Source organism: Anabrus simplex, chromosome 7, assembly GCF_040414725.1.
Source record: "Anabrus simplex isolate iqAnaSimp1 chromosome 7, ASM4041472v1, whole genome shotgun sequence".
In the NCBI taxonomy this organism is placed as follows: Eukaryota; Metazoa; Arthropoda; class Insecta; order Orthoptera; family Tettigoniidae; genus Anabrus; species Anabrus simplex.
The window spans coordinates 244,352,657-244,371,991 of record NC_090271.1 but is presented as its reverse complement, the minus strand read 5'-3'; the positions used below and the strand labels follow the sequence as shown (position 1 = coordinate 244,371,991).

General features: G+C 39.4%; 1 protein-coding gene across 1 annotated transcript; it reads right to left on the bottom strand.

Annotated features, from left to right (window-relative positions):
• Positions 1-686: 686 nt before the first annotated feature.
• LOC136877087 (keratin, type II cytoskeletal 1) lies at positions 687-18,522 on the bottom strand. Its single transcript, XM_067150904.2, has 3 exons — positions 18,077-18,522; positions 5,945-6,348; positions 687-830 (listed from the first exon to the last, which is right to left on the bottom strand). The coding sequence occupies exons 1-2, from the start codon at positions 18,465-18,467 to the stop codon at positions 5,957-5,959; spliced, it is 783 nt and encodes a 260-aa protein (XP_067007005.1). The 5' UTR covers positions 18,468-18,522; the 3' UTR covers positions 687-830; positions 5,945-5,956.
• Between the last annotated feature and the right edge of the window lie 813 nt (positions 18,523-19,335).

Below are 19,335 nucleotides of genomic sequence, written 5' to 3'. Positions count from 1 at the left end.
AGTCATGGGTAATCTTGTGGGATCTTTGGCCTCGTTGAGTAATGTCATGTTTTATGTTATTGATGTCGGTAAGCTGTAGGGAGGGAGCAAAGAGTCACTTCACTAGGCACCAGAGTGAGATTGAGAGATTGATCACAAGAAGTTCAGTTGCATAATGTACAGCAAGAATATGTGTGAGCATGAAGTAACTATTGTGATTGTTAAAGTGTTGGAAAACTCAGATTAGAGGTTAGTTTCTGCATGACAAAGGGAGCTGGAAAGCATACTTACTATTTTATAAAACATATCACAAATTGAAGTCGTTGACTCGTGAAACTTAATCTAGTCTTCAGTGAAGGTCAATTAAAGAGAGTGCTTTGTACTGTAGTTTGTATATGATACAATTAGTACTGTAAAAGGTAAAAACATGTCTAGGTAGAATAGTTCATGACGAAGTGTCATATCTTCACAGTCATAGAGTCATGTAGTCTTTGGTGTCGCATTTCAGTCCTTGCCGTGAATATCACCTTAAAGTAGTCATTGGATTCGTACAGAAATGTCAAATAAATGAAAAAGTATACCAATAAATTACAGTTATAAATATATATATAAAATAACTAAATAAATTTATATCAATAAATATAAATTATTTAATCAATAAATAATAAACTCTTTCACTTGAAATTCTTTTTCTGAGTATTGCGGTACTGGATGGATTCTTCATAGAGAAATTATTTAATAAATTAACAGCATAAATATTGTACACAGGAGAGATGCAGCTCGCCCTCTGTCCTTCGATGAGCACATGAATTTTGTGGACTTCACTTCACAGGATTCTGCGCACAAGGACTCTGTAAAGAAAGAAACAAGTCAAGTTAATGTTACAGTACCATAACGGAGTTGTTAAATATTTGAAGTAGATGCAGTTACTTTTTGGATCACTCTATTATTATATTGTGTATTCATATACGGTATTCCCTGTCTGTCGTAAGAGGCGATTAAAATCGGCACTACAGGCCCTTAACTCTGGAGGATGATTAGGAGTCCACAGAGCCCTTAGCCGAGTCCTGGCATTGCCTCAATTTACGTGTATCAGGACACTCACTTTTAACTATCCTTTCATTCCTCCCTTGGTCATAGAGTGATGTAACTGCGCTGTGACCTTCAGGCAGTAAAATCGCCATGACACGCGGATAACAGTCCAAAAATGGCAATACATCGTGTGGCGTGTCGTTTGATTCGTCTCAGTAAGTGAAAGAGTTAAGTTTGAGAAAATTGTGACGTGCAGAAGTGTAAATTATTTCCTTCGCAAAATGTCGTGACATATGGACATTGATTTCCTTTAAAATTATATTGAAAATGCATTCAGAAGAATACAGTGGCTTGTCAGAAAATTTCGAAAAGTCCGAAGTCATCGATGTCGAGCATCGCAAGGCTTATTGGTAGCGTCTGAAAGTTAAGGCGCCGAGCATTGTCAGGTGATTTCTGAGCCCATCTTCCGTAATGTAATGAGAGTAACATAACTTCTAGGGGTTAGAATAGGCTGGGCCCCAATATTTATGCAAATCTCAACGCACAACTGCTGTACGGGCTAGCATATGTAGTTCACATTCTAATGTATAAACATGCATCCGGCCTCTGGTAATTATGAAGCTCCGGTCCCAAGATTCTGCGTGGTACAAATAATGATTTAAATTCCGCCCGTAACATCGAACTCGATCTGTTTCCATATGAATGTCACTTCTCATATCAGAGGAGTATTCTTTATCGCTTTTGTCTTAAGAAATGAAAGTTTGATCAAAATTAAGAAATACAGTGTGAACAGTAAAAATTCACACCCATATTGGCCAGATAATCTCCATCACGCGATAGGCATTCTACGTCAATATTTGCGGCCCCATTCGAAGATTAGAATTACTGGAAGTTAAAGGCCTTTCTTCCTAGGAACACAGCGCTGGGCTCAGAATCAGTTGATAAAAAATATATTTTTTTCTATAATAATTCCGAAATTATTTCATTTTGCTAGAAATAGCTCAGATTTAAGGACCACGCATGTGGAAATATTGTATCTGCGAACTATGGGTTTAATTTTTATTAAATATCGAACTGCTACTACAAATGGACATAATGGCAGTATCTTATAGGAGCTCGAGAAGGTATATTTATGTTCGGTTCTGAGGAGGATATATAGTGAGCTTTGCCTACGTTGAGATAAGAATGGCAAGTGGTGAGTTAGTGTGCCATGATAAACCACCACACGTCATCACGACTCATTCAAGCGGCACGCATTTCTTTGAAGTAAACCCGCCTCGTTATCTGGTTCCATCTGACACTACTGCCTTCAGGCTACTGCAGCTTGTCTGATGTGGTGCTAGCTGTAATGTGTTCCAGAACGCTGATTCATGGTCTGAAGTTACTCTCGACCCATGCCCGTGCGCCCAATGTAGCACATTTCACACTCGTTTATAACATATGAGTCCTAAATCCAGAAATCATCGCACACGTCTTTCTAGCACCAGAAAATTGAGCTCTGAGATCATATCACTGGAGCATTCAACTTCAATGAGGGGAGGTTCTTTCCAATACGCAGTTCATTGTCGGTTCATCTTGTGCTCTATTCGCATGCGCTTACGGGGTTAATACAGAAATAGGCTGTGCTGGAATTATTTCTCGCATAATTAAAGAACTGGTGGGGAGAAGTATATTTTTCCCCGACAAAACTGTACTAACCCAATAATTAAGTTAGTTAAGTTAATTAGAAAAATAACATTTATTTCTATTTGCAAAACGTAGCTACTCCTTTCCGTCTTCACAGGATTAAGATTCTGAAAAGTCGCCCTAACATTCTTTACTGAGCTCTCTTAAGTGCAGCCAGTATCCAGTATTCGTGAGATAGTGGGTTCGAACCCCACTGTCAGCACCCCTGAAGATGGTTCTCCGTGTTTTCCCATTTTCACCCCGGGAAAGTGCTGGGGATATACCTTAATTAATGCCACGGCCGATTCCTTTTCACTCCTAGCCCTTTCCTGTCTCATCGTCACCATAAGACCTATCTGTGCATGTGCGACGTAAAGCAACTTGCAAAAAATAACTTTCTTGAATGTAACTTCATTAACCTATGATTTATAAAAATACATCGCGATAGAGGAAGCCATGATGTAGTAAGGCGTATCACAGAAATGTACAACTCAGTACATTCTTTGAATTATGGACTACTTCTCGCGTTAGCAATCGATGCCAAGAGTTGGTTGGAAAGCCCGACTGTAGAACACAGATGAATACATGAATACACTTCTTCCTTCGCTGGAAAGAATGTTTCGTGTTGTGCATGATCATGTAAGAGACCATATACTGAAACAGAAATTATGTGATCATTCCACGACTAAATATACAAAGGAAATCAACGTTATTTGTTAAATTTAACAGGAATCATTTGCAGAAATGTAGCCTATAGAACGGCAGGGAGGAATTCATTTGTTTGGAAATACCGTGAAACATGCCAACAATTTATCAAACGTTTTGATGACAGACTGTGTTCAAAACGTAGCAGTCCAATACCTGAGAACCTGAAAATGAATGAAATGATTATGATATGAAATGTACAACTTCAAAGGCTATGTTTCTCAGTTGGGAACAAACCTAAAATGTTGAATTATCAGTTAAAGAATATGATATTGCGAGAGGTATGATGAGTCACTCTCCCGGGATGGTCATACTTTAAGTAAAATTGGATCTATTAGTACAAAAGTTATTGCAGTAATCTGTAAGCAGCCGAAGAGGTATCGGATGAAGTGGTTCTAACACAGCTTTGTTTTCAGGTCAGGGAAGAAAATTGGGTAGACTCATAGTATCTTATTCACAGGCTGGAAGTAAGATACATGAAAATAGCCAGAATGATTGATTGCATAAACGGGTGGGAACAACAGCGAGCGGACACTTGAAATGAGGAGATAAAGACTGTTATGGACCATTATTTCATCGATTCAATCGATTTGTAGATGTTGAGCGATGAAGAAGCATTATAATACTGTGTATATTCATAGTTATGAAACAAACAGAATCGATGAAGCTGAAAATGTCGATAAGGCAGAAAAGTAACATCCACGAAATCTGCATTCCCTTTTTGAAGTATAAGTATCGTGGAAGGTAGTGCTGCTACGAGTTCGTCGTACATGACCTTCTGTTCTGAGAAAGGGGAACTATTTATCGATTGGTGGGAAGCGCAGCGATTAGTTTAGTTAGCACGGAATCCGATACACCCATACGGCTAAGTATCAAATAACGCTCAGTTAAAAGTCAGGACTATATTATGTGCTGCTTTTAGCCACTTCCTTAGTAAGTTACGTAAATATACACATTATTAATGACTTATATAATAATTTGCGTTTTAGATAGTAACTATAGCAATACGACCAAGCAGAAGCCGCACCTTATCGTTGGTCAGTCTCTTAATTGTGGCCAGTATCCAGTATTCGGAAGATAGTGGGTTCGAACCCCACTGTCGGTAGCCCTGAACATGGTATTTCGGGGTTTCTCATTTTCACACCAGGTAAATGCTGGGGCTGTACCTTAATTAAGTCCACGACCGCTTCATTCCCACTCCTAGCTCCTTCCTCTCCCGTCGTCGCCATAACATCTGTCTGTGTCAGTGCGACGTAAAGCAACTTGCCTTATCGTTGGCGCCATGTTTATCTATGCAGAACCACCATCTGTATCTACTATGACACCATACAATTAAATCAATAAACCTATCTTCATTTGAAAGTATGTATTATATCCCATTCAAATAGGGGATTTTTGATTATTTCCTCTCTTGGCTTTCTGTGTTTCCTTCTACCGAGAAATTTGCCTTCATATTGGTTGCAATAGAAATGTCTAGGCTATGTCCGAAAAATTGTTTTCCTTTTTCAAAGTTATTAACTACACTGACTATAACATTCATTAAAATATCTTTCATGTGGGATATGTTTGTCGAAACTGAAGACCGAAGCAGCGGTTGAAGTACAATTTGTGCGATATATGAAAGTAGAAAGGTTCCCTTCATTATTTTAGTGGTCTAGTTTCGTGAGATAATAACAAAATATGAATGAACAGGCTTTAAACCCTATGGTGCTGATAATATTAATAATAATAATAATAATAATAATAATAATAATAATAATAATAATAATAATAATAATAATAATAATAATAATAATAATAATCGTATATTCCCTATTGCCACGTGCAAGCATTTTAATTTCACACCATGCAGGCTGCCTGCACGCCAATTTCAAAGTTCCATCTCACTCGAACAGATAGCACAGTAAACCAGATCTCTGTTTGATGATCTGTGGCTGAATTCTAGTTAATTCTGTCACCTCAACACCAAATGTGTCGCCAGAGATCTACTTACCGGCAAGCAGTGTCGAATGGACTTTGCTCCGACCTTCAAAACTTCGGCTATCTCTGTCAGGTTTGAGCGATATTGGGATTAGAAGACCGAAACTCTGCCCGTGATGCACAGAGAGGTTAAGCCTCTCATGTACTTCTGTAAAAATGCCCTCCATAGTTTGGTTCGTAACGTCAACAGTGATGCTAACACTAATTTGGAAACAAAATCTGATTCTTCAAGTAAATCTACATTTTCAGATGTGTAAATCTTAGCTTTGATTCGTTTTGTGCATTGAAGATATCTGAAAGTGACACTTTGCGGAACTCCTAAGCCTGTAAGTAATATGCCAGTTTAGAAATCTCAACAAAATATATGAATGGTTGCAAGATTTCTAAGAAGAGTTACATTTTCAACACTTCACGTTATTATCGAAGGAAAACGAAATTTTCCAAGCCAGTTTGGTATAATTACTAACTTAAGGGTAAAGATCTCTCCACTTCAGAGAGTTTGAAGGCGAAGGAGGACTGTGTACCTTTTGTTGGAAATCTAATTTAGTGTGGACATTATCAGATGCTCTGTCAAGATACTCACTTGAAGGTTTGTTCACTGCTGTGGATATCCCCTGTACGCCATTTGTTGAGCGTCCAGGCTTCGTCCCCAACCACCGTGGCCACCAGAAGCGCTGCCACCGTAGCCGCCTCCGCCGATGTCTCCTCCATAACCGCCACCTCCACCAATGGCCGAGTAGGCATCTCCGTGACCACCTCCGTGGCTGCTGGTATGGTGAGGATGGGCTACAATCTCATACGTGACCGTCTTCTGCTGCGACAGCAGTTTCTTGAGGCCGATGATCGCAGCCAGTAGGAGGGCGATCTTACCGATGAGCAAGGCCTTACCCGCAATCAGAGCGATGGCTCCCAGTGCCAGAGGAATCAGAGCCGCTGCCTTCAACTTCAGGGCCAGCAGAAGGGGCAGCAGGATCTTGGCGGCCTTTTCTATAAGCACAAAAGTGGATAGGTTTTAAAGAGTTGACATCAACGTTAAATATACCTGTCTACTTATCACCTAGGCAATCAAGGGTAATGCATGTGGGAGTATTAAAATGGAAAGTCAGGTCTTTGTGGTTTGGATTCTATGTATAACTGGAGGTCCGTGACCATGGTCACAATATTGATAGTCATGCAAAACAAGAAAATTACTTGCTGATCCATATCTCAGAACCCACCGCAATTAAAACGCTGAATGTCATTCAAAGCCTTTGCATGCAAATTGCCCTACATTTAAATATTAAATGGACTTTATTATTATTCCTAATTAAAGCTATTTTGATGAGAACAAATTCTGTATATTTGTGTACAATTCAAGCACTGAAGAAATTTGTACTACAGTTTTAGTTCAGCAGTTGCCATTAAGATGCCAAATAGCCGATAATATGGCCAAAGCAATTCGATTTAAATACTGAAACTATGAAACCGTGTATGATGAATCAAATATATCACTCGAGGCAGCCGTAGAAGTACTACCAACGTAAGGAATGAAGTTTTCTCTACGAGTTAGTACTGTCTTCTGTGTAAAGTGCATACGGAAATGAAGAGACTTGGAGAAGTGTGTTGTTATGCATGCCTAAATGAATAAGCCTATACGTAAAGTATTGAAGTAAGCATGAACCAAACAAAGTATACCTCAGTTTAATAAAACAAATATTTTGACTACGAATGATTTTTAAAAAAAATAATATTCATAAGATTTCTTCTGTTCTTCGTCGTGCCGATAATAATACAGTTGTTATCACCACTACTTGTGTCCGACTCGTTGGCTGAATGGTCAGCGTATTGATCTTCGGTTCAGAGGGTCCCGGGTTCGATTCTCGGCCGGGTTGGGGATTTTAACCTTAATAGGTTAATTCCAGTGGCTTGAAGGCTGGGTGTGTGTGGTGTATTCAGCATTAGAAATCATCCTAGGTAGGGCTCTCATCTTCACAGACATACAGGTCGCCTAATAGACCATCTACGAGAAAAAGACCCGCACCAGGCCTCTCCGGAGGCTATACGCCATTATCATTATTACCACTACGTGTACGTCATTATATAGGGTGGCAGACACTTTCTTTCCTTTACACTCTAAGTACTTTTCTAATTACACAATCCTCCCAGAGATGCAATTTAAAATAACTTTGAAACTAAAGTGTAGACTTGTCAAAGCATCGGCAATTCAGATTTTCCCAAATCTTTTCACATATGCTGAGTACTACTATGAATTTCATATTCAGAATGTTGTCAAATCCGCAGTTTATATATTTTGGAATAATCCGAAAAATGATTTACAGTATACATAACTCGGTATTTCAGCTTTTTGAAATGAAATTTGTAAGGCGAAAATCTCTTATGTGTCCCTAAAATGAAATATGGACCTTTGAAAAACTTGAAAACAATTAAGGAACATTTTAATGGTATGAATATGACTAAAACATGAACAATTAGTAAAATGTGGTCAATTTTCATCAACTACTTTTACTTAAAGGGTAGAAGCCATGACACTGAATATGAGGTAAAGTTATAGATGTACATTTTACCCTGGTTCTGAAACAAAGAGCCTTTATCAGGCGTCAAGAAATATGAAATATTCTTACTGTACAGAAAAGTAGGCAGGTCCTTATGAAAATGTCAGAACAGGTCATGTGAGGCCTGGCACTCTCGTAGAGAAAATTTAGTCTCGTATCACTTTAAATTCTGCCCTTTTTCACCGGTATATTTCTCTGTAAAATAGTGTCGCCACTATGAAAAGTTCTGATCCTTCCCATAGAGGTAGGTAAGGGTTATTCTGCCCGAAGAAAGGTCCGAACCTCCGCAGAGGTGTTCCTGAGCCGGAGTTTACGTGCGGTAGGGTGGCCAGTTCCTTTCCGCTCCCCCCCCCGCACCAACAGCGCGTGGCAACCCATCCAACTCCTGACCACGCCGAATGTTGCTTAACTTCGGAGATCTCACGGGATCCGGTGTTTCAACACGGCTACGGCCGTTGGCAAAAGGTAAGGGTTATTCTGCCCGAAGACAGGTCCGAACCTCCGCAAAGGTGTTCCTGAGCCGGAGTTTACGTGCGGTAGGGTGGCCAGTTCCTTTCCCCATAGAGGCAAAAGAGGTAATTTACTTTTCGTCTGCCCTGATAATGTAAAGATATTTCTGTTTAGTCAGAAAGGATGTTGTCTATGAATAAATTCCAAGCACTTCGTCACCTCTGTGTATGCTCACTGTCCAAGAACTGTGGCTTCCTCTAGAGGCTAACAGATAATTACAATACTTAAACTCCCGACATCCCACAAACTGTACTTGTAAATTCCTTCCCTTCTTTCATACTTTTTTTTTGAAACGATGTGATGTGTTAATGGTCTATACATTCCCATCTACTGTGGCCGTCGTATGATACAAAATGCATGTTAAATTTGCTATACGACAGTATCCGTTCCACATTCTAACGAATCATACACTGGGGTAATAAAAACGAACCAGTCAGGATTACCACCTTGAAATATTGATTTCTCGGTTGTGTAGCTGTCTCCGACCGAATTACACGTAATCTCCTGTGAAGTATGCAATTTCTTAGCATGATTATCTACGTGTTTACTCTAGGATGAAATGAAATGAAAACACTTTCCTTGTGTTTGGACTGATCTGTAGCTGTAATTGGCACCTTTCTCCGGTGGTTGCGTCATGCAAAGTGGAGCGCACCGGATGTGACTGCAATGCAGTGTCAAGTGCAATGATCACTGACAGGAGAAGAATACTAACTTGGCTGAAACCGAAAGTTGAGTACCTGCCTGTCTTTCATTCACTGTTGTTATGATTTGTTACAAGCAGACGTCTTCTTTCATACCACACGTTAACGGGACTGACTGATGTAATTCTCATTGATTAATTGTTTGCCTTTATCTGTTGATAATTCGGCAATGAACCTCAATATCTCCACATTTTTGATAAATTTCATGCAGTAAGCTTCAATTGTGACATTTGCGCAGTCCGATCCATGATAGTACAATACATTTTTCGGCTTGTAGATCGTAGTCTGGTTGGTTTTATAACTTCCAGCGTTTCACTGGATACTTCGTCGAATATTTTCAAGATTCTACTCTCCGACATTAATGATCTTCAGAGAAAATGGAACCCTGAAAATATGAAGGGGAATGTAGTGCAACGTTCGAAGTTAAAAACACAATTGGCCGACGTCCTACAAAGTTGAAATATTCCTTCTACTAATTATAATATTGTCGAAAATCGATCACAGGAATAACAAATATATTATATTTACCCTGATTTGAAGAACGGATTTCTAATTTCCTTTCAGCCTTCGGTGTATAAGCTTCTGAGTATGTACTGATTAAAGGATGAGAGTAGGTTATCTGAAAGATAATGAGATCGAGCCCTGGATAATCAATGAAAGGAAATGATGATGATGATGATGATGATGATGATGATGCTTGTTGTTTTAAGGGGCCTAACATCGAAGGTCATCGGCCCCAATGAAAGGAAAGAGAAATACTGAATTTATATTCGACTTTTAATGACTTCAGGTAAAGTGAATGAAGCCACAGTGCTCCTTTCAGATAGAAGACTTTCCTAGTATTAAAACGTTCATTCACCCCTCATGAACTTCCCACCAAAGCAACTTCAAAGCCATGGATTCATCCAATGAGTTAATTCCTTACCCAGTCTTCATTACTCTATTGCAGATTACCTCCTGCCGTTGTGGATCATAGTAAGTATTTTTGCCGAGAAATCACATTTCGGAATAGTTGAATGGCGAAGTCAATGCTCTAGATACTAGTTACTGTGGAATAAGAGCGAGTGTTCCAGGGATAATTCCTAAGTCATGTCCCTCTATGGCCAGGAGTACCTATTCCACCATTGGTCACTGAAAGCTCATTGGAATGAGCAAGAAACACGTTACCCAGCTGCTTCCCAGATTTTAACCAATAACGCTCACAACATATCTCAAGAAGCCCATACTACGACCGAAGTCCAATACCATTCAATTAAATTACTATTTATTTTACATAAAAGTATCCACTATATTCTCATAATCGCTATTTTCTCTTTCCATTCAAATTGAAATTGCACAATAGGAACTGGTAAATTCTCTCCGTTGCCCCTCGAAACTAAAATGACCAACACGGATCACGAAATTATCCATTGTCACTGATACCGACCATCACTAGTGACAAAGAGCAGTGCCTCAAAACGTTGTTTGGCTAACAACCATCTACTTTTGGTGGATATTGACACGTCGTACTGCTTGTACTAATGTGGTATGTACTCACGGAGGACGTTTTAACTCCCTCTAAGCAAAATAGTTATGGTGTGATGATTCAATTTTTGTGAGATATTTCCAGTTTATATTGGTATTCATATTTCGGTGGATCAGACTTTATGTAAACCTTGTCAGTCTGAGCGCTATGTATACGGAATTCGTAGAAAAAGTTGTATTTTCTAAAATCTTCATTTTATTAATTTCATAGTACCCAAGGAACTTCTTCAACATCATTAATTTGGCACTACTTCGTTTAAGTATATCCATTGTTGTAACTCCGAATATAACACAAAAATATTGAAGTAATCCTCATCAGAACATATTGGAATTGTTAAGGCTGTAATTTCGAATCAATCTATTTCAATTTCCTCTTCAACCAACTACCACACTGCATAAAAGTAGGTGATAATCAGTTTACCGACATATTTTTTCAGAGAAATGCTACAACATTATAATGAACCAAAGTTTTCGGGGGTATTCTCTGTAAAAAATATTAGGGACCATATTCCTCTTCAGCCGACAGCTCTCATGCTTCCTTGTAACTTCACAAAACTTTCACAACTACGCGTAAGTGTAACAAACCGGCTTGTTAATATATTCTACATTAACCTAGAAATTTAGGACTATATTTATGTGACCGAGCGAGTTGGCCATGCGGTTTCAGGCGCACGGCTGTGAGTTTGCATCCGGGAGATAGTGGATTCGAATCCCACTGTCGGCAGCCCTGAAGATGGTTTTTCCTGATTTCACATTTTCGCACCAGCCACATGCTGGGGCTGTGCATTAATCAAGGCCATGGCCGTTCCCTTCCAACTCCTAGGTCTTTCGTATCCCATCGTCGCCATAAAACCTATCTGTGTCGGTGCGACGTAAAGCCACTAGCAAAGAAAAATACATTTATATGCACATCGTTTCGCCTTAACAGACATCATACATGAAATATTACAGGACATTTGTCTCTAAATTGTGTATGGTGAAGGTTCGTTGCACCATTGCGCATTGATGTCACCGTAGTTGTGTTGTACGTACGATCTGAAACTCCGACCAGTCCCGTGAGGGAAGTGACCTAAGTCAAGGTTATCGTGCCCGTGGCTAGAAGGTCAAGAGAACTTTAAAGAACACGGTTATTGCCTATCAGGGGGAAGTAGGTTACATGCTATGGCGGAGAAGTACGGAGTAAGTCTCGATCAGTCCGGCATCCAGTGTCGCTACCCATACGCTCTTGCTTCCTTACCCCTACCCTTCATTGTCAGCTTCAACTTCATCCACTTACGGGAACTTCCTGTACTGGCCTCCTAAAGAAAATCTCGGCCACTAGCACTGACCTTAATATGTCCATATCTGGGCATCCTCACAGCCTGTGATCTCCCTGAGCTGCTATGAATGTGAACACGTCTCAGATGAGCTGGGAGAACATATTATGATACCCTTATTTCTTTCAGTCTCCCTAGTAATTTGTATTTGTCTTGAATTAGTAAAACCGGACGAGTTGGCCGTGCGGGTAGGGGCGCACAGCTGTGAGCTCGCATCCGGGAGATAGTGGGTTCGAACCCCACTGTCGGCAGCCCTGAAGATGATTTTCCGTGGTTTCACATTTTCACACCAGGCAAATGCTGGGGCTGTACCTTAATTTAGGCCACGGCTGCTTCCTTCCCATCTCTAGGCCTTTCCTGTCCCATAGTCACCATAAGATCTATCTGTGTCGGTGCGACGTAAAGCAAATCGCAAAAAAAAAAAAAAGAAAAATGAAATAGAAAATTGTTTCAGTTGATCTTTTGTTTGTATCTGTTACGAAGTCTTATCGAAACGCCTTAGCAGTCGTTTAAAAGCTCAATATTTACGTTAAGAGAAGGAGAATTTGTAACTTCCTAGCAAAAAAAATTAGCGATCCCTTGTATGAATCACCTTTAACATTTTTATACCATTTCCATTAATATGCTCTTTTGCAATAGAATACTTCTTAATGTACATTTGCCCAGTAAGAAAGTCTGATGAACTTTGGAGGAGATACTTTTAGCTGGAGATTACTGTTTTCTTTTAATCGTATTCACGAGTATTACATGCTGGAATCATCTAACTGTTTTGTTAAGTATTCACGCTGTCTTTTAACACGAGCATAGAACAATTCGAGAAATTTTCTTTTAATCTGATTTAATTCTTCCATTGATTAGATTAGCTCACCCGTTTCTCCATGAGTTAGTTTCCATGATAAATTGTGCCCTAATATAATAGCGCACTCTAATTTATTTTCCAGCATAGCTTCAATTTATGAGCCCGTTTGTTGTTTATACATATCTCAAGACTCAGTTTTATCTCAGTGGAGCTCGGCGTATTATATAAAGTATGAGGAAATCTAGAAATTACCACACCATGATGGACTCGTAAATGCATAACATCGTCAATTGTCTAATGAACTCTGGCAACAGTTAACTGTAAAGTCGTGAACTTAAAATATGTAGTTACCTGTAGAACTAACAAGTGCGAGGCTCATTTGTTATGTGTAAAGTCATCTGTTACATGTGAATAGAATTACAAAATGTCACTTCATCATAATTAGACAGTCATGTCTTTGTGTGCAGTTTGCATATAATACCTACTGCAGATGTGTTTGTATAAACATCTTAAGAGGACGAATAACTGGTGATGTGCAGCACACAACTGTTTCTCCTCATTTTTACGGTAGAGTGAGGATGATCAAGGTTGTATTGTTCAATATTAATAAATATGAAATATTTTTGTTCGTTTCATGAGCAGACAATCATCGTTCTTTGAATGATATATATTCTGACTTTTATTTTCAATCGGTGATTCCGATTCCTTCCACCCCCACCCCCACCACCACCCCCACATAGAAAGAAAACATTTTACGTTACTTAGAACTGTAAAATACCTTGGTCCTGGTCCTCAAGACCATCTCTTCGGGTTTCAGGCTATAACTCAAGACCATAAGGTAAGCGAGCATACCTCTTTTGACTTAATAATGCTGTAGACGTCTATCATTTCCACATTCGTCCCTTTTCTGCCCATTAAATGTTGTTTTTTGTATTGAATAATTACTACTGCATGACAAAAGATCTGTTAGGCATCGTTTAAATTTGACCTAATTTATTGCAAGGCATTCTTGTGCATTTTAAGGCCTGCTTTTCGTTAGACTTTCGTAATTTTGAACTCTTTCTCTTTTAAACAATTTTCCCTTTAAATGTACTTTAAAGCGTTAATATCTAAGAAACACCAGCCTGTGATATCTGCGAATACGAAATTTTACACTATATTTTCCTCTAAATAAGTCTAAAAAATATGAAGAATTTAGAGGCTGTTGAATATCGGCTGCTCAAATAATGACACTGCGCTGTGTGAACTACGAATACCGTACAGGAGAAAATTTGAGTACGGTCAAGTTTAGGCTAAGTTGGAGGAATCAGGAGGGAACCAGACTGGAAGTTCTAGAAAGATGACATTACACTCCTGTGTTATATTCTCCTTAACATTATAAATTCTCATCATCATGAAAAACCTTTTTCAATTGATTAGTCTCATAAAAATAGCAGGCGGAAATGAGATTTTTTGGTGGTTTCGTTGAAATGTAACTACGCCAGAAACTGGACGTATCTTACCTTGGTCCCGTTTCCAGTTACGGAGGCAGAGATGAGGTGAGATGAATTTGTGTGGCTTGTTTTTTACGGCCGTATGCCCTTACGCCAAAATTGTTTCAGAACCCAATGAAGGTGAAATGAACGATGATGGGCAAAGAAATGAAAGGAATCAGCTGCGACCATTAATAGATACTGTCCCGACATTTACCTTTAGTGAAAATAGGAAACCACGGAGAAACATTCTCGAACCCTCGAATACAGATATTAGCTCCAAAGCCGCAGAGCATTAACAACTGCCCACCCTCCCGCCCCATGGTGCAACAGCCCCGAAGGACCATGGCTTACCAAGCGACCGCTGCTCAGCCTGAAGGCTTGCAGAATATGAGGCGTCGTGTAGTCAGCACGACGGATCCTCTCGGCCGTTATTCTTGGCTTTCTAGACCGAGGCCGCCAACTCACCGTCAGATAACTCCTCAATTGTAATCACGTAGGCTGACTGGATCTCGAAGCAGCCCTCAGATGCAGGTAAAACTACCTGACCTGGCCGGGAATCTAACCCTCGGCCTCCCGGTAAGAGGCAGGATTAACTACTACTATGAGCGAAAATAATAATTACAAATTTAAGTTAAGCAAATTTGTCCCTTTGATATTACACTCTTTGTTTTGTTAACAGGTAGAGGGTTTGAGAAAGGGAATTTAAAACTTCGACCAAATTTCAGAATATGTTCTGATATTACTTGGTTAATTTCTCAATCTTTCTGGTCGTTTGAAGTGTTTGTGGCACATTATTTCACGATGGCTTCCTAATACACTTATTTTTAAGAAAATGTGAAGGTGGAACAGCGACAATGAAGTGAATGTGAAAATAAAGATCCAGGTTCTACTTCTCACTTACCATGCTTGTTTTGAAGGCGAGAGTCATACAGAACTAATTCCAGCAATCCGAGGAAGTATTTATAAGCCTCTACTACAAAAAAATGATCAATTTAGTATTTGTAAGAACAGGACTTACTTTGACAGTAAAATGAACCAATTGCATCCTGGAGATAGTAGGTTCGAATCCCACTATCGGCAGCCCTGAAAATGGTTTTCCGTAGTTTCCCATTTTCACATCAGGCAAATGCTGGGGCTGTACTTTAATTAAGGCCACGGCCGCTTCCTTCCAACTCCTAGGCCTTTTCTATCCCATCGTCGCCATAAGACCTATCTGTGTCGGTGCGACGTAAAGCCCCTAGCAAGAAAAAAAAGAACCAATGAAGTGCTTACTCTCTTGTTAAGCTGTAAGACAATTTAACTAACGTGACCGAGGAAAAAAGCACTGTTTCGTTGTTGACCGTAGGACGGATACACGCAATGAATGAAGTTCTGTTCTGACGTAACGGAAGTTGGATTCCGTAGTTGAATGCGCCACTCTGGGCATTTCCGTTAACAGGTGAGGTGAGTAGGCCTATGCGTGTTACTTGACCATGCCCCACAAAACTACCATTTCCAGGAAACAGGTCTACTTGATCCTCAGCAGCTGCGACTTTTCTCGTAACTTGTGGCGTCGAAACAAGACTGTCGACATAACCATGCGTACAGTTATTGCAGTTTATGGATGTATAACAATGGAGAATAAAGATCTGTGACGTTTAGTAACGTTAGAGTGACCGTCATGACAACATTGTGGAGCTTGTTAGTTTTCTTTACTTTGTGGGATTCATCCGTAACCACAGCAGTTAAATTACGTTAAAAGAGACAAGGAGGCTCAGACTGGTAAATATATTAACTAAATAAGGTCAGTTCTAAACTTACTACAGAAACGAGGTTCAGTTCTGAAATATATTCCTGAAATCGATATCGGGGGGGGGGGGGTCACATTCTTACTATTATGAACTATTTTCTTACATCGCTGTAAAATTCTGGCGTTGGCCTCATGGTGTAGAGGTAGAACACCTACCTTTTACACGCAGATTCTGGGTTCATTTCCCACCTGGTCTAAGGATTTCAGTTGTTGATTAACAGCTGAAACTGATTTCACTTAGCCTTGAGAAGACGGCTAAGAAGCTATCTGATATAAGAGGCAGCGGAGTCAGTCAAGAAAGCCAAACAATACGGCTGACGACGTGCATACAATATCCGCCACTGCCAAGTCCGTTGCTATGTTTATTACTCAGAATTTTGGACTTTCTGGTCGACATTAATGTCTTGTATATCATTAGATCCCAAAATTAAATCTATTGAAGACCTATAATTTTCCCCGTGACAGATCATGTTAAAAGTCAGCAAGAGAATGATGATTATCACTGAAGGGGATAATAAAATCATACCAGGGCAAAAGAATGAATTATTGTTCAGTTATGAACGGATCTATATGAGTATTGAATTCGATTACATTACATAATATGAGATATAAACGAATATGTTGGCCTAATACAACTTCGTAAATTATTAACATTGTAAACATTAAAATTAATTTTGATTCTGCCTCGTATAATTCGAGGGCGCCTCATAGTTAACTGGTTCGTTCGTTTTGAGCGGGATGAAGTCAACACATTAGGCCAAAAAGCATGATTAACTTCCCTTAACAATCAGTTGCTAATAAAAGATTTTTCAGTTCCTCATGACCAAAGCATTGTGTGTTAATGTGGCTTCTGATATTGTTTTATAAAAATGTCTCCAACTAATTTAAATTCTAAGAGGAAGTTAAATGAGGTTTCTATTGCTGTCGCATGAGAAGAAGAATCCTAATCAAGGATTGTTAAATTACACCAAATTAATTTAGCATTTAATTCTGTCTGCAAAAAGCTAAAGCAGGACAGTACCGTTATTCCAAGTGAAATGGTTGGTAAACATCTTCATAAAAATCTACAGGTGTTGTTACTAATATTTACTCATTCAAGAACCAAATAGCTTCCACCTGTATAATACACATGCTTCATTATAACAGATCTTACCTCCTGTGCACAAGGTTACCGGTTCGAATTCCTACACAATTGTTTAGCATTTAAAATTATTTCACTGAGACGTTAGATAAATTTTCAGGGCAAAATTCCATTAAGTAGCTGTATCTTAAGACAAATTACAGTTGAAGAGACTTTAAACACTTAGTTCAGTTTGCTATATTTCCACGAAGAATCACAATGGATATAACACGTTAAATATTATATTATCAGAAGTATTCTAAAATATCTTGCTTAAGATAATGAAAACAATAAAACAATTAAAAACGAACAAAATATTACTTCAAATGATATTAATTTTGAATTTATTGCTTGAATTAATTGAAATATTTGCGCCAAATACGCCCTTGAAAGCTAGAAATTTTGATATTTTGATTTTGATTCCTAAAACAGGTCTATTACAACGATATAAAATTCTTCGTTCATTTATAATAACAGTTAACCATAATGAAATTTCGAGAATAATTCTGGGACATAATTACATCAGCTGTGTAACAGTGTGGTTACATTTCTTAGTCTTTAACTCGCACAAGTTCTAACCTGCTGAAATTTTGAGTTTTATAAATTGTATTTGTTTAACTTCTGCTACGCAATATAAAAATCTGGTCATGTACGATAACCCTGGCACTATACATCCTTAATATTATTAGTAATATTCCTAATAATTATTTTAAGTAACTTATTCCCATCACCAAGCTCTCATTATATTTGGAAAATACGTGCACGAATACTCGTCATTTCTCGTATTTTTCCTCGCTAAGATTAATTTTCATTCATATTAAAGCAATGTGGTACTTCTGAAATAATTGTAACCAACACCAAATATGTACGCCAAGACATGCACTTTAAACTTAATTAATTCTGTATTTAACTGCTTGGACAAAACTTACTCTTCTTCCCTCGGCCTTCATCGCCAACCACAGCAGAATTGTCCTCCTCGGAAAGTCCAAGACTATCAGCCACATCTCCCAAAGCCCTGCCAGCAGAAGTTACAGCACTGAGAACGTCTTTCCCACTCAGGTCGATCTTGAGCGAGTGAGTTTCGAGAAATTGTTCCACTTTGTTGACGACCATCGACTCGATGTCTTCATCACCAGCTGCTCTCGGAGTTCCGCCCACTTGAGTGTCCACCACAGCTCCTGGGTTCTTCACAACCGTTACACCCTCGGTGAGACTAAAGCTATCCTTACTAGCCAGAACTTTGTCGACGAATGAGAATAACTTGTATTTCACACAAGAGACTGAATTTTTACGCAGACAGTCGGTGTAAATATTGTCCATTAAGTCGTCTCCATTCTGAATGGAGTTACGGCTGTGTTGAAGTCCCCGCGCTTCCCCGTTCACTTGAGTAGAAGTCTGTGAAGCCACTGCTGCTGCAGGCAGGGCTGATGAGAACTGTGTTGTTGCCAGTAAGGTGAGACTGGCCACCAGAAGTAAACGACACCAGCTGCAGTTGACCATGGTGGTTGAAGACTTCAAACTACTTTGCTTGATGGTAGTGAAGAGTAAGTGCTCTTTATATAAACCACCGATATCTCCCCACCTCGTCTTTCCGTCACATAAGAGAAAACACGTGGCTATGGTAATAACGCGAGGGGGGGCCCCGGCGGTGGAGTAGGGGACGGAGGGCGGGCATGGGAAGTGGTTTTGTCGGTCTGCAGGTGCGTGGAGGTGCTCTCTCTCTTTCTTTACCTATATAATCCCTCGTGCCCTCTTTCTTCGTCTGCTACATGACCAGTTTTGTATGGACGTGCTCATTGCCTTACCTACAACATTCCTTCCTCTCTCTCACTCGCACTGACCATGAATTTCGTGTCTTACCGGCGACCTTTCTCTTCTCATCAACTACCCAGTTCTCATCCACTCATTTCTCGCGCGTCGTTTCTACTCACTTTCGGACGCTGCACTCCGTAGTAAACATTCTTACAGAAACCGAATACTGTCTTACAAACGATTTTGAAAAGAAAAATTAAGATGTTAGTGCTTCAGATAAAGGACTTCAAGCATCACTTAGAATTCGTGAAATCCAGCCTGGGATTTTTTTTTTGTCACAAAAGTTCAAGGACCTAACCATATTTTATTACAATTTTGCCTCTTCTAAAAAATGGGAAGCACGTGTGGGACCACTGTGTGTGTGTCGGTGTGTATG